Source organism: Gymnoscopelus microlampas (assembly GCF_963454915.1).
Source record: "Gymnoscopelus microlampas genome assembly, chromosome: 1".
Classification (NCBI taxonomy): Eukaryota; Metazoa; Chordata; class Actinopteri; order Myctophiformes; family Myctophidae; genus Gymnoscopelus; species Gymnoscopelus microlampas.
The window spans coordinates 15,046,899-15,066,811 of NC_139962.1; the positions used below are offsets into that span (position 1 = coordinate 15,046,899).

The following is a 19,913-nucleotide window of genomic DNA, read 5'->3' on the forward strand; positions in this document are numbered from 1 at the left end:
TTTTGAAGACCAATACCATTTTTAGTTGTTTAACCCTGTCTTCTACCCTGAGCCAGCCTAGGCTGGCAAAATAGGTATAAGAGCCCAACTCTTTCCCCTGTATCAGCTGAGGTCTTTTACTCGGAAGACGTGTTGGCATAATAAAGACAAAGGACTTCAAAAGACGACTGACTGGCCCCTCCATAAAGTTACATAATGCACTATATCTGTGAGACACTCCACGGATCCTCGTCTCGGTTCAACTTAAACACTCTTTTAGCGATGGAGAAACCATGGCAACTGTCATTTGCTAAGTGACTGTTTACACCACCATGGCAACAGCGGTGTTTGGAAGAATGGGGGCTGAGGCAGGAGGAACGTCTCAGAGTCTATAGCATCATTGTTTACATTACAGCTCCAAACAGACCACCAGCTATCTCACTTCATAGCTATAACACTAGAGAGCTCACCGTGGGAGGGGGGACATTCATTGTGTACTGTGTAGCACGTGTATATTCCTGACAAGCATGTGTCATGTGTTGATTGTGGTAAAAGATCTGACGATTATCAGCTGACTGACTCAGCTGGTCTACCAAAAAGGTTGTTACTATACGGCTTCTCACACCTGCTGGAGTAGTAAGGTAACATGTATTCTTAGGTTGATAGTGCCAATGCAAATTTTTGCCCCAAAATATGAATAAACACGACTTATATTTGGTATGCTATGTCGAACAAGTAAGGGATAATCCACTCTTATCAGTGGTTATTGAAAGATAATCCACATTATGGAGGAAACACCCCTGACGTGAAGTGGAGCGGGCAATTAGCCTCCGCACAGTATATTATCATTCTATAACCGCAACATCATGGATTATCCCTTATAAATTAGCATTATTCTTTGTGTCCTCAGTGCATGGGAAGATTTACACTACTTTGTGCCAGTAAAGCATCGGCATTAGTGAACACTCTGGGTGAATGATTGGGTCGCCTTCACTATTTTAAGTGTATACATTTGTCTTGTTTTACAGACCAGAATGAATGTGAGGACGGTATAGATGACTGCGCCAGCCGAGGGATGACCTGCAAGAACCTCATTGGCACTTACATGTGCATTTGTGCCCCCGGATACACTCGTCCACCCAATGGAGAGGGTTGCATTGGTAAACACTTCATCAGCATTCACATTCACATCATGGTGGTCAACACATTGGCTATGCCTCCCATAGTATGTATATGAGTGCAGGAGAGCACGCTACTGTACGTGAATATCTTGGCGCTGTTGATGGTGTTGGCTGCCAGCTTTGCTGGTGAAATGCCCATTTGAAAAGCACCTACTATATGTGTTATGTTACATTAGATAAACATTTACCATCGCCATAAACAGACTTCACACTTTATGGGGTTGTTAATGTTATCCCATGCCTGCTAGTAATAAATTGTTAGTTATTATCTAGGCTGACATATAACAGAAGTTATAATACCGCGAATATATATATATATATATATAGTATCTTTATACTTGTGTGTGTGTGTGTGTGTGTGTGTGTGTGTGTGTGTGTGTGTGTGTGTGTGTGTGTGTGTGTGTGTGTGTGCACGCGTGCATGTGTGTGTCAGATCTGAATGAGTGTTCGGCCAAGCCAGGCGTATGCAAGAATGGCCGTTGTGAGAACACTGTAGGAAGCTACCGCTGCAGATGTGACCAAGGATTCGTCGCTAACCCCACACAGACCGAATGTATAGGTAAGTACGTTGCTCTCTGTCTCTCTCTTTCACTGATTCTAGTTCTGTAGCCTCTGTCTGTAGCCTCTGTCCACGTGTCCATGTGTGTTAGGGTCTGTTTTCACAGCTTCTTTGACTGACCCCTGCTTTATCAGGAGGGGTTTCCTGCAGACAACATCAGACTTTGGGAAATGGGTTTTCTTTTATGTAACGCTAACGTAGACCAACCACATCATAACAGTTCTTTCATGACACAGTTAAGAACTATTTTGTCTGCGTGTGTACCAGGATAAGGGGGCTAGGACCTCCCTGCAGAGGCCTTGCTCTCTAATCTGAACGTATACTTCTGGGGTAGACGTGATGTACTAACTAAACACTCATGGAAAAGACCAGGGTGACATAATATTCTGAGCAGCCAGGACATATCACCCTTTAACAGACAGTGGCGATAGAACCATTTGGGTTATCTGGTAGAGTCTGGCTGCTTCTGAGGTCAGATCCTTTGTGGGAGGATGGAAAGGTCAACAAGGATGGGAAAAGTATGAGAAGCACTTAGTGGATGTCATCAATGTTAACTCCTACATTGACTCCCTCATCCTGTCCCTATGACTTTCCCAACCCTTTGTGGGTCTCTTTTTCCCTTCCCATCCTTTTCACTCTGTATTTCCCTCTTGTTGTCTCATTGTCTCTCTCTTATACCATCTTACACACCCTACCTCCTGTCCGCCTCTCTCTCTCTCTTCCTCTAGATAACCGTGAGGGCTTCTGCTTCACGGAAGTGCTGACCACCTTGTGTCAGATGACCTCAAGCAACAGGAACTTGGTGACCAAGTCGGAGTGTTGCTGTGATGGTGGCAGGGGCTGGGGCACAAGCTGTGAGCTCTGCCCGCTCCGTGGAACCACCCAGTACAAGAAGATGTGTCCCCTGGGCCCTGGATACACCACCGATGGCAGAGGTATCTAGGTGCTGTTCATATCTGGCAAAGGAGACTGTGATAACAATGGAATTGTCTTCTCATTGCATGCATAGACAGATCATTAATAATTAGACAGACAGAATAATACATACTTTAAAGATTAAAAAAAAATGAACATGCACTGTTCATGTGATACTATATAACTTGATTATTTCACGACTACGGGTGTTGTTTCATGTTGTGCCTTAAACGTCCACTGGCGTGGTATACAGTGTTGCAATGCTGAATTGGAACGTGGTTGCACTCTATTTTAATGACGTGACGCGCACGTCGCTTAACACCAACACTACAGGTCACACAATGGACAATTGATATGCATCTAGGCTCATTCCTAGAGTTAATTCACCTGGAGCCTTTGTAAACTTTGTTGAGGTGTGAATTTAAAGTTGTTTTAAATCTATGCGTGTGCCTGCGTGTGCTCCTGGTCAAATAGGTTCATGCACGGCGTGCAAGGCCGTCCCATGAGCAATGCAACCCTGGTGGTATAACAGAATGCTGTAGTGTGTTCTCCATATATGGGCATGCTCCGTTTGTGACGTAAGCACTACGTCATGGATGTCACGTTAGTCAAGTTACGTCACGTTTCTGATGACCGACCCGACCACTGTCCCACGTGCCAATTTTAAAATAAGAAGATATAACATATTAAATGTCAATGGGGAGTTTCAATTAAACCGTATTATTATACCTTATTGTTTCCATTCAGGCAGTTATGCAATACATTTCATTTACTCATCTGGACCTAACGTTCTCCTCTGCTTTCAGATATTGATGAATGCCGTGTGATGGGGAACCTGTGTAAGAACGGCCAGTGCATCAACACCCTGGGCTCCTACAACTGCATCTGCAAGCCTGGCTACACCAATGACATCACTGGCTCGCTGTGTGTGGGTAAGGTTCCGTCTTATTTCCAGCACCTACTGTAACCGAGTCGTCCTCCAAGCCCCCGTTCCTCTCTCATTCCTGCAGTCTAGTAAAGTGTTGAAACTATGTGGGCAGACTGGCCTAGCTCTCGTCTGAAAAATACAACCTACGTCTGTCTGTCCTATGGAATTTCTGGCAGCGAGATCAAACGCACTCTCTCAGGTCTCTCTCCGTTTATCTCCATCTCCGTTCACCCTCTCACACTCTCTGTTCTTCTCCTTAGATGTAGATGAGTGCGTTCAGGCGCCAAAGCCTTGCAACTTCATCTGTAAGAACACGGAGGGAGGATACCTCTGCTCCTGCCCACGCGGATACATCCTACAGGAAGATGGCAAAAGCTGCAGAGGTTAGACACGCACACGCGCACACACACACGCACGCACGCACCACGCACGCACGCACGCACGCACGCACGCACGCACGCACGCACGCACGCACGCACGCACGCACGCATGCACGCACGCACGCACGCACGCACACACACACACACACACACACACACACACACACACACACACACATGCACACATTCCCAGTAAGAGTAACCGTAGTGCTGATTTAAAAATGTTTTTCAGCTATTTGACAAGAACCTTGGCAGCTGCAATATCAAACCCAAATGTAAAACGTGAACTAGCTGTCCCTTTAACTCATTCACTGCCATAGGACGACTTTGCCGATTTTTTCCAAAGGCCCAGACTGCCAACTAAAACGACTATTGGACGTTTTTTTTTTTTGAAAAAAATAATAGTAATATATATATATATATATATATATATATATATTTTTTTTTTTTTTTTTTGCCCACAGAACCAGGAGATAACGTGATCCAAAGATTTACTGCTCCATTAACTTTGTGGTTAAAGTATTTGGGAAATATTCTGTATCTCGGCTCCTGTGTTTTACTATGTATTTTTGGTGAGACATGCTATTTTCAACGAAGTATAACAAGCTAACGGGAGGTCGCGATGAACATTTTTTTTCTTTCGCGGAAGAACAGTGAAACACTCCGTGATTAGCAACCATCAGGGGATCGAGCATACTGGAGATAAATATTCTGTGACTACTTGAAAAGGTAAGAAAATCGCTGTCAGTGGGCAAACGCAGCCAGAAATAAGTCTGGCAGTGAATGAGTTAAGATCCAGCTTGGAGCTGTTGTGATGGGGGCAGAGCCAGGCCTCTTCCTCACTGTTGTTTTGGGGGCAAAGCCAGGCCTCTTCCTCACTGTGTGCGTGCTCATGAATGTGTGACCCATGTCCACCGTGTGCATCTGGCTGTGTCGCTGTTTATCAGACTTGTTTTTGAGTCTAAACAAGCAATGTTCATTCTTTTTTTTATAGCCTCTCTCATCTTTATTTATCAAAACTGGAGTTGCCCCCCCCCCCCCCCCCCCCCCCCCCCCCACACACACACACACACACACACACACACACACACACACACACACACATGCACCACCCACGTTTCCGTTGTCTGGTTCATTGGCAGTTCATTTGTAGGTCACTGACTGTACAAGGACTGGAATTTCACTCACAGAGAGCAGTAGTATGTACATGCCCTGGTGTGGGACATAGCTCTGACCACCATATCCTACGTGCTCCATTGCAACATAAACAGTTCTTTTTTTCCCTGGTACTTCCCTGCTATATTGTTTATTATAATCTCTTTTCCAGATCTGGATGAATGTTCAACCAAGCAACACAACTGTCAGTTCTTATGTGTCAATACCATTGGAGGGTTTACTTGCAAATGTCCCCCTGGCTTCACCCAGCACCACACTGCCTGCATTGGTAAGCTACACACACACACACACACACACACACGCACACGCACACGCACACGCACACGCACACGCACACGCACACGCACACACACTCACACACACACACACACGCACGCACGCACGCACGCACGCACACACACACGCACGCACGCACACACACACACAATATGTTTTGTAATCAATAATACTTTTTTTTTACCCTTTTTTGGGGGGTCTTCAAACGACGCAAGAACAATAAACACACCAACCACACAAATCCTCTAACAAAACAAGACGAAACAACATCGCAAAAGATCACCAAGACCAAAAGACATCACAAAAGACAAAACTCGAAACAGAATAAACAAGGAAAGCAAAAATACAATAAAACTAAATTGAATCAAAACAAAAATGCCTCTCCGTCAGCAATTCCCAGTGTATAAATAACATTCTTTATGATTACATCCTAAACTAAAGTTATATTTAGGGGCGGCCTGACATTACAAAAATAATGTGAACCCAACTCACCCCCACACATCCTGCCTCCCCTGCCTAATACACAAAGAATTTGGCAATATCCTTTATAATCTAAATTATTGTTGTATCTTTCATCATCTCAGCCAAACCCATAAAAGACCCTTATAGGCCCTCCATATAACCCTTACTAAACCTTTCTCAGAGTTAATGGACTCTGCCTGATATCACACTGATCTTATTAGGCCTGACCGTTTTGTAGTCATGGTGGTTTAGCAAGGCCTTGTTATGGAACGCTGCAGTGGATCGCCATGGCTACCAAAAGCTTTTATTCCACACCAGAAGGCAACTCCCATGACCTCATATCGAAACAGTGGAGAGGAATGCTTTGCCTGGCTTGTGGAGTAACACTAGGTGAATGGCAGATTGCATTATATGGAGGCTTCTCTGTGGGACAAACAGTTGACCTGGAGGTCACTCATTCAAATACCTAGAAATAGTCACATATGCAGAGACACTTTGGGTGATACTAAATGAACACATTATCGTTCCATACTTTAACAACTATTGTTTATGTGCCAAGAAAAAAAAACAGACGGCAAGCATTCACTCTTGGATATGAAGCCAATACGGAAGTCATGAAAACGCTGCAGTTCTCATTAATGGCTTAGATTGAAGGTGTCGCTGATTCCCCTATTCCGGCTGCAAAATAATAAATATTCCATTGGAGTCAATGGTGACTTGAGGCGATTTTATCCTTGGTTGTTTTAGCTAGTAAAAATGCCATAAAGAATGTACTGTATATTTTCAATTGCTAGATTCAAGTCGTCTTCCCACAGCATGACATGCATTTGTGTAAATTATGGTCCCATTAACTTTACAATTGATGGTAAAGTAGGTATGTTTTCGAGGCTTGTGATTGGGTTCCACTGGTTTTTACTGTGTAACCCCTTTTTCCTTCCCCTGTTTCTGTACTTGTGTTCTTTGTCAGCTTCAATAAAGGTCAAGTATTTTTTACTCCCATTCCAAATCTAACACGCACTGACTTTACAAAGTGATCTGTGCATCACAATATAAGTTGGAATAAAGACTTGCTCTGCCAAGAAAACAACTCCACCGCTGTTTTGGGATCTCTGAACCACACTGTAGATTAGTTGTCCCACAATCGGAAGGCTAAAATCAGCATTTCTTCCTCTCTTTGTAGACAATAACGAGTGTGCTAGTGACCCCAACCTCTGTGGCTCCAATGGTGTCTGCCAGAACAGTCCAGGAAGTTTCAACTGTGACTGCCAGCGAGGATTCTCACTGGACCCTAACGGACAGTCCTGTGAAGGTCAGTTAGCCCACTACTATCATGCCCCACGCCCCATATCACGACCAGTGGTGTAAAGTAACTAAGTGCATTTACTTAAGTACTATACTTAAGTAGAATTTTGAGGAATTTGTACTTTACTTGAGTATTTCCAATTTTCAATACTTTTACTTCTACTCCACTACATCTCAGAGGCAAATATTGTACTTTTACTCCACTACAATTATTTGAAAACTTTAGTTACCAGTTACCTTATAGATATAAATTATGATATTATGAAACATACATTAACCACTTAAGCCCTATTTTATACATAGGCTATTTGAAAATAGCCGATCTACAAGCTCACAACGCGTCGCGATGCGACGCGTTGTGAGCTTGTAGATCTGCTATTTTCAAATATTTTAGTACTTTTACTTTTGGTACTTTAAGTACATGTTGATGCCAATACTTTTGTACTTTCACTGAAGTACATTTTGAATTCTGGACTTTTACTTGTAACAGAGTATTTCTATATTGCAGTATTGGTACTTTTACTTAAGTAAAGAATTTGAGTACTTTTTCCACCACTGCTAATGTGTGTATGTTCCTTTGACAGATATGGACGAGTGTGATGGCAGCCACAGATGCCAACATGGCTGCCAGAACCTGGTAGGAGGTTACCGGTGCAGCTGCCCACAAGGCTACTTGCAGCACTACCAGTGGAACCAGTGTGTGGGTGAGTGCTACCACTCACTTTCTCTCACACTCTTTTTGTCACTATTATAAATATTCTCCCCTCCTCCTACAGTAGAAGTTCAATTATTTCCCGCCTATGAAAATAGGGGTCCTCCAGGGCGTTTCCAGTGGAGCCCCCAGCAAAATTATTATAGTTAAAGTTCACCATTATTATGTTTGCAGTTATACAATTATAGAACATACAAGAATGGCTATTTTGTTGTGAGTTTTATTGTTACTCTTCATGTAAGACAGTTATGGAATCAGTTATGGAATCATATCTCACAATAAAAAAAGAATCTTAGAATGGGGTCCCAGAGACGAAATCGTATCAAATGCGGGTCAGTGGCCCAACGTTTCAAATTGGGGTCCTTTAAATGAAAAAGGCTGAGAATCATTGCTCTGTTATGTGCTGTCAAAGAAAAATACTCCTCACTATGCTTACGGGAATACTGTAGGCCTAGTGATAGCCTTTCGAAAGCACAGCCACAGTTCTGCCTTATGTATTCACATGTTTATGACATTTACTCCGGCGTTTCCCAGTATTGTATCTGCTCCCCTGGCTGGGATGACGTCTGTCTTGTTTGTTTACTTCCTTTTGACCTCCCTGTGTTCCAGATGAGAACGAGTGCCAGAACAGCCAGATTTGCGGGGGTGCGTCGTGTCACAACACTCTGGGGAGCTTCCGCTGCCTTTGCCCTACCGGCTTCAACTATGAGCAGGGCGGCAGCGGGTGCAGTGACGTCAATGAGTGTTCTTCCAGCTCGAACCCTTGCAACTACGGCTGCTCAAACACGGACGGGGGATACCAGTGTGGATGCCCGCCTGGGTACTTCCGTGCAGGACAAGGGTATGCGAGTGAGCCTGTGCACGCTGTAAAATACTCAGCGTTAATGGATAAACTAACACTGATCCCCAAGGGGGAATTCAAGAATCACGTTAGCCAAGATAATACAATAAATGCATTCAAAAACCCAATAGGCTCTATTCACAGCAGCCATATTTTCACTTCCTTACCAGGTGTTACCAATGATACTAATGAAGGCTCTGTTCCATTTCGTATAGCACCGTGGTGCTCAGATTTTTCAATTTCCACCACCCCCATAACTCTGAGAGTGTACACATGTAACCAAATGGATCCTTACGGGTCCATTTGGTTACATTTGTACACTCTCAGAGTTACACACCCGTAAGGGGCCATTTGGAACCCCCTTAAGGAACCATGAGGGTCCCTGGACCCACATTTTAGTCCTACTGGTGTAGCAGAGTTTCCAGTGAGTCGACATGCATAATATGAGCACCCTGACTCTGTTTGACCAGAATGGAACAGAGCCTTCATTAGTATCATTGGTAACACCTGTGAATGTCTTCACAATATGGCTGCTGTGCATAGAGCCTATTGGCTAAGAGGCAAGAGGCTGTAAACCCAAGCAGACCAAAGTGATTTGAATACAACATTGACATCCCTAGAGCTCTGTGCCCTCGCTAGCAAGGATATAAAATACAGTTACTCACTGTAAGATATATGAACAATATATGATCAATCTCTAACTCTGATCAGTATTCATGTACAGTCATCAAACAGCGCTAAATACATAGTTATGATGGCCATGTCTATGTTTCAGTCACTGCATCACTGGTATGGGCTTTTCGGGTCCTGGCTCCAGTGTTGGAGAAGGAGATGACTCGTTGACAGACGACAACTCTCTGTCACCCGAAGCCTGCTACGAGTGCAAGATCAATGGCTACCCTAAGAAGGGACGTAAACGACGAAGCACCAATTCAACACTTGAGGGAGAACCTCTGGAAGATGCACAGGTAATACCTCTGCTTGTATGTACACAGTAACATCCTCAGTGTTGAATTTGTCTGACCACCTGCCAGGATAAATAGATTAGATCAAGTATGACTTTTCACAAATCATTGTGTCTCTGTGGCAGACCGAGCAGGAGGTGATCAGCCTGGAAAGTGTCGACATCGAGGACACCTTGCAGATCCACCTGAACATCAGCGACCTGAGCAGCCGCGACCGCATCCTGGAGCTTACCCCGGCCCTGTCCACCCTCAACGACCACGTGCGCTACGCCATCGACTTTGGCAACGACGACGGCTACTTCAAGATCAACCAGAGAGAGGGAGTGAGCTACCTGCACATGGCTAAGAAGAAAGGCCTGCCCCCAGGGGCCTACGTCCTGCAGATCAGCAGCATGCCCCTCTACAGGAAAGAGGAGCTGGCTGAGCTAGAGGACAGCCACGATAAAGACTACCTCACAGGACAGCTGGGAGAAGTACTGAAGATGAGGGTGCAGCTCATCCTGCATTAACCACCACAGGACTGAGACGGGCGGATGTCGCCCCACAGCCACTGATCCAAGTTCAGGCTCCAATTCCCCTCGACGCTGCGTCCAAGTCAAGGGGATGGGAGAGAGGAATCTTTGAATCTGGGTCATTGGCTCGGGACAACTTCTACCTGCTCTAGTAGAGAGGAGCTCGCCGCCAAAGAAACAATGGGGGGAATGGGGGGGACCGTATCATTTGATTCCCAAAGATGATTCTACATATCATAGATACAATCTCTCATGGCTTTTTGTTTTGTTTCAAAATGCCAGCTGAACCTGGCAGTAAGAAAGAGTCGACGGTCATATGACAAACATATTGCCCTAAACAACAACTTCAGCTGTGTGTAGAGTGCTCTGTGCTGAGTGGGAGGATTGTGAGAGTAGGTGTTGAATTTGTATGATGATATGTGGAATCAGGCACCACTTTGTAGGGCACATGGACTGCAGAAGGTTTTCCAATGCCGAGGTTTCACCACTCTGCGTAGGTAGAGGAAAAGGGTGAGTCCTAATAGTCTTAAGTGGCTTCCTTTCCTCTCCCCATACACTAAATGACGACTTAAGCAAGATATCCACTGGACATCCATCCATCAGTTATTACTGTTCATTGCAGTGAATATGACGAAAAGGAGCAGGAAATGGATAGGAAAAGAGAGGAACCCACTTTTACTATTAAGACGTAGACATATCTTAAGCTTGAATGACCCCTTCGCATATTTAAACCATGCTTTTCCATCTTTCCTACTGACTAGAATTATTCATATTTACTGGTGCTAGCAACACGACCACATAGACTTCTGAATGCACTGTACTACTCAAGAAAAAACAAGAAAAACACTCAGTAGTCAAAAAAGAAAAAAAATGCAATCCCGTCAGCCGACCTTTAAAGATTTCATTTGTCTTTGCAACCAAAACAAAAGTTTGCTTCATAGCCTGTCTGCTCTCCTTTATACTACATGTAAATTAAGTGTGTTTATACTGTAATAATCAATGCCACTTTTAATCTATGAAGCATTTGTAAACTAGAGGAAGCCCCTTGAATTGGAGGGGTTTGTAATGGTGCTTATAATGACCAACTACTTCCTTTGTAAACTGTGTATACATACAGACACACACACACACACACACACACACACACACACACACACACACACACACACGCACACACGCACACACGCACACATACACATACATACACACGCACACATACACACACACGCACACACGCACACACGCACACACACACACACACACACACACACACACACACACACACACACACACACACACACACACACACACACACCTGCACACACAACACACACATTGTGATGATGCCGAACCTGGGCCTTCATGATTATGCACTGAGGCCGTCATGGCCACACATTCTCTCACAAGTCCAATCAGTGCTGCATCGCCACGGACCAACCTTAAGACACCCGTCTGTGTTCTCTGTTCACATCAGTGAGGGTTTAGTTGTAAATTCACAATAAAAAACATATTTTGGTGTAAATGTATTCACTGCTGTGCTTTCGCTTAACTTTGTCCACACTGTATCAGTTTGGTGGCAAACAGTGGTGTATAGTTTTTACACAATTTTACCCATTAAGACCTGAGGCCGATTCTACAATATGTCTTCTACATCCTAACAGTTTTTTTTAAGAAACCTATGTTGCTACGTCAGTGTTTTTTTCATGTCAAGGACCCCCAAAATGATATGTATTTGGCTGTGGACCCTCATCTCAACATCTTTTGTTCCAGGGACCCCCAGAAGCAAAAACGTGAGTTCAAAATGTTTGCTTTCAAAGAATATATTCAAAGATATGCACATATTTTCGCATTTTTTCAAAAATAGCAGATCTACAAGCTCGTAGCGCAGCACTCGGTGCCGCGCTATGAGCTTGTAGATCTGCTTTTTTTTGAATAGCCAAAGGGTAAAATAATGCTTTTTAGCTCAAATCAAAAAATTACACAGTTGTGTTGCAGGTCTTAATGGGTTAAGATGGAAGTCAAGTGCATCATAATCCATCCCATTGCCTTAGTTGGTAAAACCGACTCTACTATTAAAGGTAGTGTAAGTGACATTTTTTTGGTTAAAACAAAGTATGTTAAAACGTTAAAAGGATCCCTGGCTTAGGTGCCTTAATACATTATAATCGTCCTCTATATCTAAAATTAAAAAATGAAAAACACTGTAAATATTTTATTTCTTTTAGAAATAGTTAATCCATCACTCAATAGGGACAACTCCCGTCTCATGTTGATGTAATTTGTACATGTGTGGTCCAGCCCTATGGAATGTATGGAATGCATGCGCTAATACAAAGTATTTAAAATATTGCTTTGATGCTCATATATTAACCTTAGGAAGTATTAAGTTGGCTCGTATCAGCACATGCATTCCATGCATTCCATAGGGCTGGACCACACATGGACAAATGACATCATGAACTTGCAACGGGAGCAGTCCCTATCGAGTGAAAGATGTACTATTTCTAAAATAATTAAAATATGTAAGGTGTTTTAATTATTATTTTTTGTTATATCGGGCAATTATAATGTATTAAAGGTAGGGTACGTGATTTACTTTGGTCAAAATAAGTGTTAAATAGCTCTATATTCTGATAGTATTCATTGCTATAGAGTGTTTGTTTAGTAAAAAGGACTCTCCCATGTCTCTCCAGCTCTTTATTAAACAGAAAATGCATTTTCATTGCTCTCTCCTGATTGGCTTAAAATGTGTCACCTACCTGAAAATGTCTGTTTACTAAAGAGCTGGAGAGACCCCTGTGACCGAACAAACACTCTGTAGCAATGATTACTATCAGAATATAGTACTTTAACCTTTTTAACAAAAACACATATATATATCACTTACTCTACCTTTGAGGCATATACAGCTTATTAGCCAGGGATCCTTTTAAAGCACTATATTCTGATAGTGATCATTGCTATAGTGTTCAGTAACAGGGGTCTCCCCATCTCTTTAATAAACAAAAACATACTTTTTAGATGGGTTGCCAATCTCAGCCAATCAGGAGAGTACCCACTTATTAGCTTAAATGTTATAGTTTTAAGTTCCAATTGTGTCCATTTTTTGTCTTATCAATTCCACTTGTTTATCCTGTATGAGTCCTCTCCTGATTGGATGAAATTGGTATCCCGACCTGAAAATGTATTTTCTGTTTACTAAAGAGCTGGAGATGTTAAGCCTCCGTTATTGAATAAACACTCTATAGCTATTATTGCTAGCAGAATATAGAACTATGAAATCTCCATACTTCACCTTTACAAACAACAGAGTTAATAATACAGGCTGTGAGATCACACTGGAGTTGACAACAAGATACATACAGATTCACAAGACTGCAAAGATGCAATCCTTGTCCAACAATGCCCCCTGGTGGAGATGCAGGCTTCACAATTCAGACCAGAAAGCAGTTAACCAGACAATAGGCCAGTTTTGATTTAACAAAATGACAGCGATAAAAAAACAGGAATCGTAAATGAAAAATAAGTTTATTTGTACAACAGCTATGTAACATTTGAAACCTCAGTTACGCCCTGTAGAGCCACACAGATTTAACATGCAAGTCAAGTGCATCATAATCCATCCCAATGTCTTGTCTGGTCAAACTGACAATTAAACCAACAGAGTTCATAATACAGGCTGTGAAATTACCGGTAGATCACACCCGACTATAAAGACACACCAACATGCAATCCTTGTCCTACAATGCCCCCTGGTGGAAAAGCAGGCTTCACAATTTGCTTCTGGTATTAATGGACTTCGGACAAGAACGTGCATAAATTCAAGACAGTAGTCTTGAACTAACAAAAGTGGCAATAACAGTTAAAACAGGAATCGTACATGAAAAAAAAAGAAGAAGTTTATTTGTACAACAGCTACGGTATGTAACATTTGAGACCTCAGTTACGTCCAGTAGAGCCAAAACCCCCAGCTCCACGCTCCGTCTCATCCAAAGTCTGCAACAGAAATACAATCATGGGACCATGAGATCAATAGCATGAGAATTACATTTCTGAAAAGTAGGCAACATAACTGCAGAATGGAAATAACCCCATTACAATTTTAACAATGATCAATGACAGATTGGGGACAGACTGCAATACCTCTAGCTCCACAAGTTCTGGGTAGCAGATCTTCTCACATACTAGCTGAGCCACTCGGTCACCTTTTTTCACTGGTAGACAAGAATAGACAGAAGCAACACACACTGTTAATTATAGATCATAAACATGTTGAGATGTATGTCATAAATGTAACCGTGCCGATCTCCTGATAGTACAATATGGAATGAGAAGTATATACCGATACCTTTTGGACAACATTTTACTACATCATGAAATGTTTTGATGTGTAGGGCCACCAGTCAGTATACACTACGTACATTGTGAGAAGCTTATTTCCATGTTCTTTTCCCCTTCTAAATAAGAATATAACTGTGTGGTGGTAACAAAGGCTCAAACATATACAGTATGCTCAGAATTTTCAGTCTAGCCTCAAATAATCACACTCGCTACATGGACATACAAAAGAGGCAGGTGACTTTAACAGCTGTTACTCTCTAGTAGTCACTGATGGTCATTCTAGTATCGAGAACGTGGACACCATTTAAAGTAATAGGGAGACAGAAAAGAACATGGCGGCCGCCGGGCGCGTCCATTGAGTTCAATGGAGAAGTGGCGCCCTGTTATATTCGGTTCCTCAAGCATTATACAGTACAGTAGTAGAGAGGAAAAGCGTTAGTCACTGATGTTCATAATACTAGCATACCGTACAGTAACAGTACATATGAGGAAAAGCTTTAGTCACTGATGTTCTAGCTCACCTTCAAAGGTCTCCTTGCTAAAGTTGAAGAGTACAACGCCAACATTCCCTCTGTAGTCCTCATCTACAACTCCAGCTAGGGGGGGATACACAATTAAAAACAATGAGTACAACATGCTGAAATAAACTAATTAATGTGAATCCTACACATTGCAAGTACAGTACTTAATGTCAACTGTTTCTCAACTCACCTCCAACGTCAATGAAATTCTTTGCAGCCAGCCCAGATCTGGGTGCTGGGAGGGAATGATAGAAAAACAAATAACAATTATGACTTGTTTCAAATATTGCTGTAAGCCATTAAAAGTCAAACTTTGACTTTAATAGCATGCAATTTGAAACATTTGATTTAATTTATAACCACAGATTGTCACTAAAAACATTCAAGGTGAGACACATAATGTGTAATAAAATAATGGTTCACCCAAATAATCCAAACAATTTACTGTGGTTAAAAATTATGATAACATTTTAGAGCCATTGGTGAGGCAAGCACTCACCCACTCTGCCATAGCACCCAGATGGAACTGCTATCTGGATGTCTGTCTTCACAATGGCCTTGTCCATAGGTCCAATGGAGTAATCATATGCACTATATAGATTGATACAAAATATAAAATATTAGGCAAATCATGCGTTTCCCAGAAGTAGCGAACTAACCTAGTTTTTAATGCCAGTTACAACAAAGATGTTTGGCTGTGATTACATCAGGTAAGACCACCTAATATAATCAATACATAGTAAATCTAATTGTTTTGTGACTCTGAGAGTGTACTAATGTGATAGTTGATTAGTCAGTGGGCGGCAGTGATGGAAGTACTCACATTTTGTACGTAAATACAAGTATCAATACTGCAATATAGAAAGTTACAAGTAAAAGTCCGGAATTCAAAATGTACTTGAGTTAAAGTACATTAGTATTGGCATCAAAATGTACTTAAAGTAGCTAAAGTAAAAGTACTCATTATGCAGAATGTCCCATTTCAAGTTTTCAAATGTATAAAAATCTTTTGAAAATAGCAGATCTACAAGCTCACAATGCGTCGCATCGCGACAGATTGTGATCGTAGTGAGTAGTAGTAGTAAAAGTATTGTAAATTGTAAATACTCAAGTACAAATACCTCAAAATTGCAGTTTGATACTTTTACTTAAGAAACGTGAGTACTTTTTCCACCACTGGAAGACAAATAGCAAATGACACATTTGTTTTACACTTATTATGGGTGGACAGAGTCTGTCCGACAGACAATAAACATGCTGAATAGTTACCAACCTGTACAGATCGTAGCCCGCTGCTTTGGGGGAGCCTCTGGTCGGGGTGGTGGCGTGCTCTGACAGTTTGGAGAATCTCAGAACAACAGGTTTGACATTGTCTTCACTCGTCGCTGCAGTCCTGCTCCTCTTCAGTGGAGACACATCGACTTCTAGAGAGGGCATGATGTCGGCAAAGATCTTGTATCAATGCTATGTAAGTGGTATAACTGAATGAATAAACAACAGATAATTCCTAAGAAGAAAGGGCTGATGTCTCTCTCTGTCTGCTGCAGGTCCGATTACTTGAATTTCCCGGCTTAAAAGTTGCGCCAAAGTTATTTACTCCTCCCCTAGGACGCTCGTCATGTTTCAGGGCTACTCCTCCCCGAAACATTAACGTTCATCTTATTACTTTGCATGTACATTTCACTGTGTATTTGGCCCTTTATCCAATTACAATGAGACGAGAATGCTGCCATATAGACAAAAAATGCAACTACTTAATACAAATAAGAATTAATCATAGAGTTAAAAAATAAGGTATTCATTCTGAAAATTATACTTTGTGCGGTATCTATGGCAACACTTCCGCTTCCCGGTTGCCACGGCAGCTCTCGCGATATAGTGGCTTCGTGACAGATAAACAGAACACGTAACATACTCACATTCATCGAAATGTATTTTATTATCGTTCAAGGCCAGTCTAAAACACACAATACGTCTAAATCACATTCACGCCGAGTCAGAGTCTTGAGAAGTCACATCTCACTTGTCATTATTTAACATTTCGCTGCTAATTCTAACTAGTTAGTCATGCTAGTTTGCTATTGCTTGCCTTTGCGCTGGGCGAGCATCTGGACATGGAACATCCTTCGTAAATATCTCTGAGCAGCAGGTACAGACGAAGCCCGTGGCAACCGCATTTGCCTGAAAAACACCAGCGCCATACTGCCTTCTAACGTTATCGGTAGTCGGTACCTAAATCCAACATGCATGGCTAAACGCCATTCTCATTCTACAAGAGCTATAAAAAAATGTTATATGTTGCACCGATATCGGCGACCCAGTGCATTGTGTGACTCCAGAGGGCGCTGTCCGGCTGTTTTGGTAAAACGCTCAGTGTGTTGAGGTGTTGTGTGGGCTCTGGGCTGTAAAACACACAGGCCTAAAATAAAGGAAACACTCACACAATACATATCTACAATGTCTGCAGTGGAAGGGATCCTTTCACATTTTTGACAGGTAAATAGCTGAAGAAGGTAATATGAATTGTGGGCGAATTTCATGTAGGGGCTACATGTGCCTGCATGCACCATGACGGCTCCTAATGTCATGCTGGCACAGTGGTGAAAACAGTACTAAATTCTTTTACCTAACGTAAGTAAAAGTATCAATACAATGTAGAAATACTCTGTTACAAGTAAAATTCTGGTTAAAGTAAAAGTTTGGTCATCTAAATGTACTTAAGTTGACTTTCAACCTTTCTATTTAGGTAACCTGCCACTCAAACCATGTGGTCTTATCCAAAGGAAACCCTACTGTCAAGATTTACATATCACATTTTATAAGAATTGTCTTCAGAATTTCATTTAGAAAAAAAAGACAGACGCATTGGAAATTGGAACAATATACCATTTCAGCCAATATAACATTTCAGCTGATACTTTTGTTCTCTGTCTTCATTGGTTGAAATGATTGATTCCGCCTTAAAATGTAATATCTGTTTACTAGAGAGATGGGGAGACACTGCTGAACAAACACTCTTGTCTATTTTGAATACTGTCATACAGAGCTTAAACTTTTTAATGCAAATGTTTTTGTTTTAACCAAAATATATCACTTACAGCACCTCAAACTTCTACAACAATACACTGTAGTTGACTTCTCCATACAAACTACTTTAGTATTTGGAACCCACTTCTGCATGTAATCTGCAGCGCACACACACACACACACACACACACACACACACACACACACACACACACACACACACACACACACACACACACACACAGCTGTAGGATCTAAGTGGAGTTCATACATACACATGGACTCACTGTAATGTAACTAACATCAGCTAGATCAGTGGTTCTCAACCGGTGGCCCGGGTACCACCAGTGGTCCTTGAGGGGGTTCCAGGTGGCCCCCAGCTAAATGATTGAGAGTTGGTAACCAAATGAATCCTTAAAAGGTATATCTTTAACTCTTGAGAGCGTAAAATGAAACCAAATGGTTTCATGTCACGCTCTCAAGAGTTCAATTATTGATAAACATCTGCATTACTTAATTAAGGACTTGTTATTTTGCTTTCTAAGTTTTTAAGTTTGGCCCAAATGGTGGTCGGTGGCTCAAATGCCAAATAAATAATGGACCTTGATATGAAAAGGGTTGAAAACCACTGAGCTAGATAAACCCTTCTGGCATCTCAAGATAAATTCAACATGGTTTCTCTTTGTTCTTCCTCACTGATAGGCTCTTGGAAATCACCTTCTGAAAGCACCAGCAACTTGAGCCTCGCCTTCCTACTGAGGTACGTAGGCTACAAGACTAATGTCATATTTTACAGACAGATGTGTTAGACTTGGGTACCGTACATACACTGTATTTTATGTAAGCATCTTAATAATGAAAAAAAAAGAGAAGGAACAGACAAACTCTAAATTGTTGTAATTCCTGATATCAGAAAATCACACATTTTATTTAAATAGGAAGAAAGACATTAAGCAAAAACAAATGTGCATTAAAATATATACAGATGATTGATGTGTACCTGTTTGACCCTTGAGCACATATGGCGTGTGTTGTTTAAGTAAAATATCCTTATATATTAAACAGGATAGTATGAAATAGACAAACACGTTTGTAATACAGCGCCATATCATACACCCGAATATCAATTTCAAATGAATCTTCCATCAAACAATCAAGCCACCACTATTGAACCAGAAATAGTCATATTATAGACAATGCCTATGGGTAAATCATTTGCGCAAGCTTCTTTTTCTTCTTTCTTGTGTATTCCAATGTCAACACATGTATACAACACACATAGTGACTGGCTATGGAACTGAGATATTTTGGAGACAGTGGTGTCTACATATGTCCTGAGGGTGGACTATCACATCCTTAAAAATACATGTGATTTATTGGTCATGAGCACCTCAACAGACTATTGAACATAACAGACACATTTCTAAGTTTGGTATTATCAACATATGTCTCTTGGCACAAAAAGCAAGCTACGTCCATAGATACATACGCTTGATTATACTCTGGCATCAAACTGTAACGTTCATAAATTCAACTGTCTGAATTTGGTTGTATATTTATTGATATCCTCCCAGGAAATTCAGAGTGAACCCTGACGGTTTAGAACATTGAACCAGAAGGTATGTTATGCAAACAAAGAATTAGTTACAACTCATGATTCTAACTTGAAAACTGTATGCATTGCTGGACCCTTGAAGTGTAGTTATTAATAATGATAAAGAAGGCAAGGACAGCACTCCAAATGGACTATTATTGCCATACAGGTTTTTTGGACAAGACGCCCTTCCTCAGCGTGTGCAATGACAATTTTACACACCTTTTCTTTTGAATAATTGC

General features: G+C 41.6%; 2 protein-coding genes across 2 annotated transcripts in view; one reads left to right on the top strand and one right to left on the bottom strand.

Annotated features, from left to right (window-relative positions):
- fbn1 (fibrillin 1) overlaps nucleotides 1-11,714 on the top strand; it is an 81,934-nt gene extending 70,220 nt beyond the window's left edge. Inside the window, exons 51-61 of the mRNA XM_084053879.1 lie at nucleotides 1,008-1,139; nucleotides 1,594-1,719; nucleotides 2,448-2,654; nucleotides 3,441-3,566; nucleotides 3,823-3,945; nucleotides 5,270-5,386; nucleotides 7,037-7,165; nucleotides 7,743-7,862; nucleotides 8,480-8,711; nucleotides 9,487-9,679; nucleotides 9,802-11,714. Coding sequence (XP_083910005.1) covers nucleotides 1,008-1,139; nucleotides 1,594-1,719; nucleotides 2,448-2,654; nucleotides 3,441-3,566; nucleotides 3,823-3,945; nucleotides 5,270-5,386; nucleotides 7,037-7,165; nucleotides 7,743-7,862; nucleotides 8,480-8,711; nucleotides 9,487-9,679; nucleotides 9,802-10,185 — 1,889 coding nt within the window. The 3' untranslated portion in view covers nucleotides 10,186-11,714. The remainder of the gene's footprint in view (nucleotides 1-1,007; nucleotides 1,140-1,593; nucleotides 1,720-2,447; nucleotides 2,655-3,440; nucleotides 3,567-3,822; nucleotides 3,946-5,269; nucleotides 5,387-7,036; nucleotides 7,166-7,742; nucleotides 7,863-8,479; nucleotides 8,712-9,486; nucleotides 9,680-9,801) is intronic.
- A 1,983-nt stretch (nucleotides 11,715-13,697) lies between these two features.
- dut (deoxyuridine triphosphatase) lies at nucleotides 13,698-17,328 on the bottom strand. The gene is made up of 7 exons (XM_084056254.1): nucleotides 17,140-17,328; nucleotides 16,324-16,474; nucleotides 15,550-15,641; nucleotides 15,241-15,285; nucleotides 15,051-15,125; nucleotides 14,332-14,402; nucleotides 13,698-14,184 (listed from the first exon to the last, which is right to left on the bottom strand). The coding sequence occupies exons 1-7, from the start codon at nucleotides 17,297-17,299 to the stop codon at nucleotides 14,128-14,130; spliced, it is 651 nt and encodes a 216-aa protein (XP_083912380.1). The 5' UTR covers nucleotides 17,300-17,328; the 3' UTR covers nucleotides 13,698-14,127.
- Nucleotides 17,329-19,913: the final 2,585 nt, after the last annotated feature.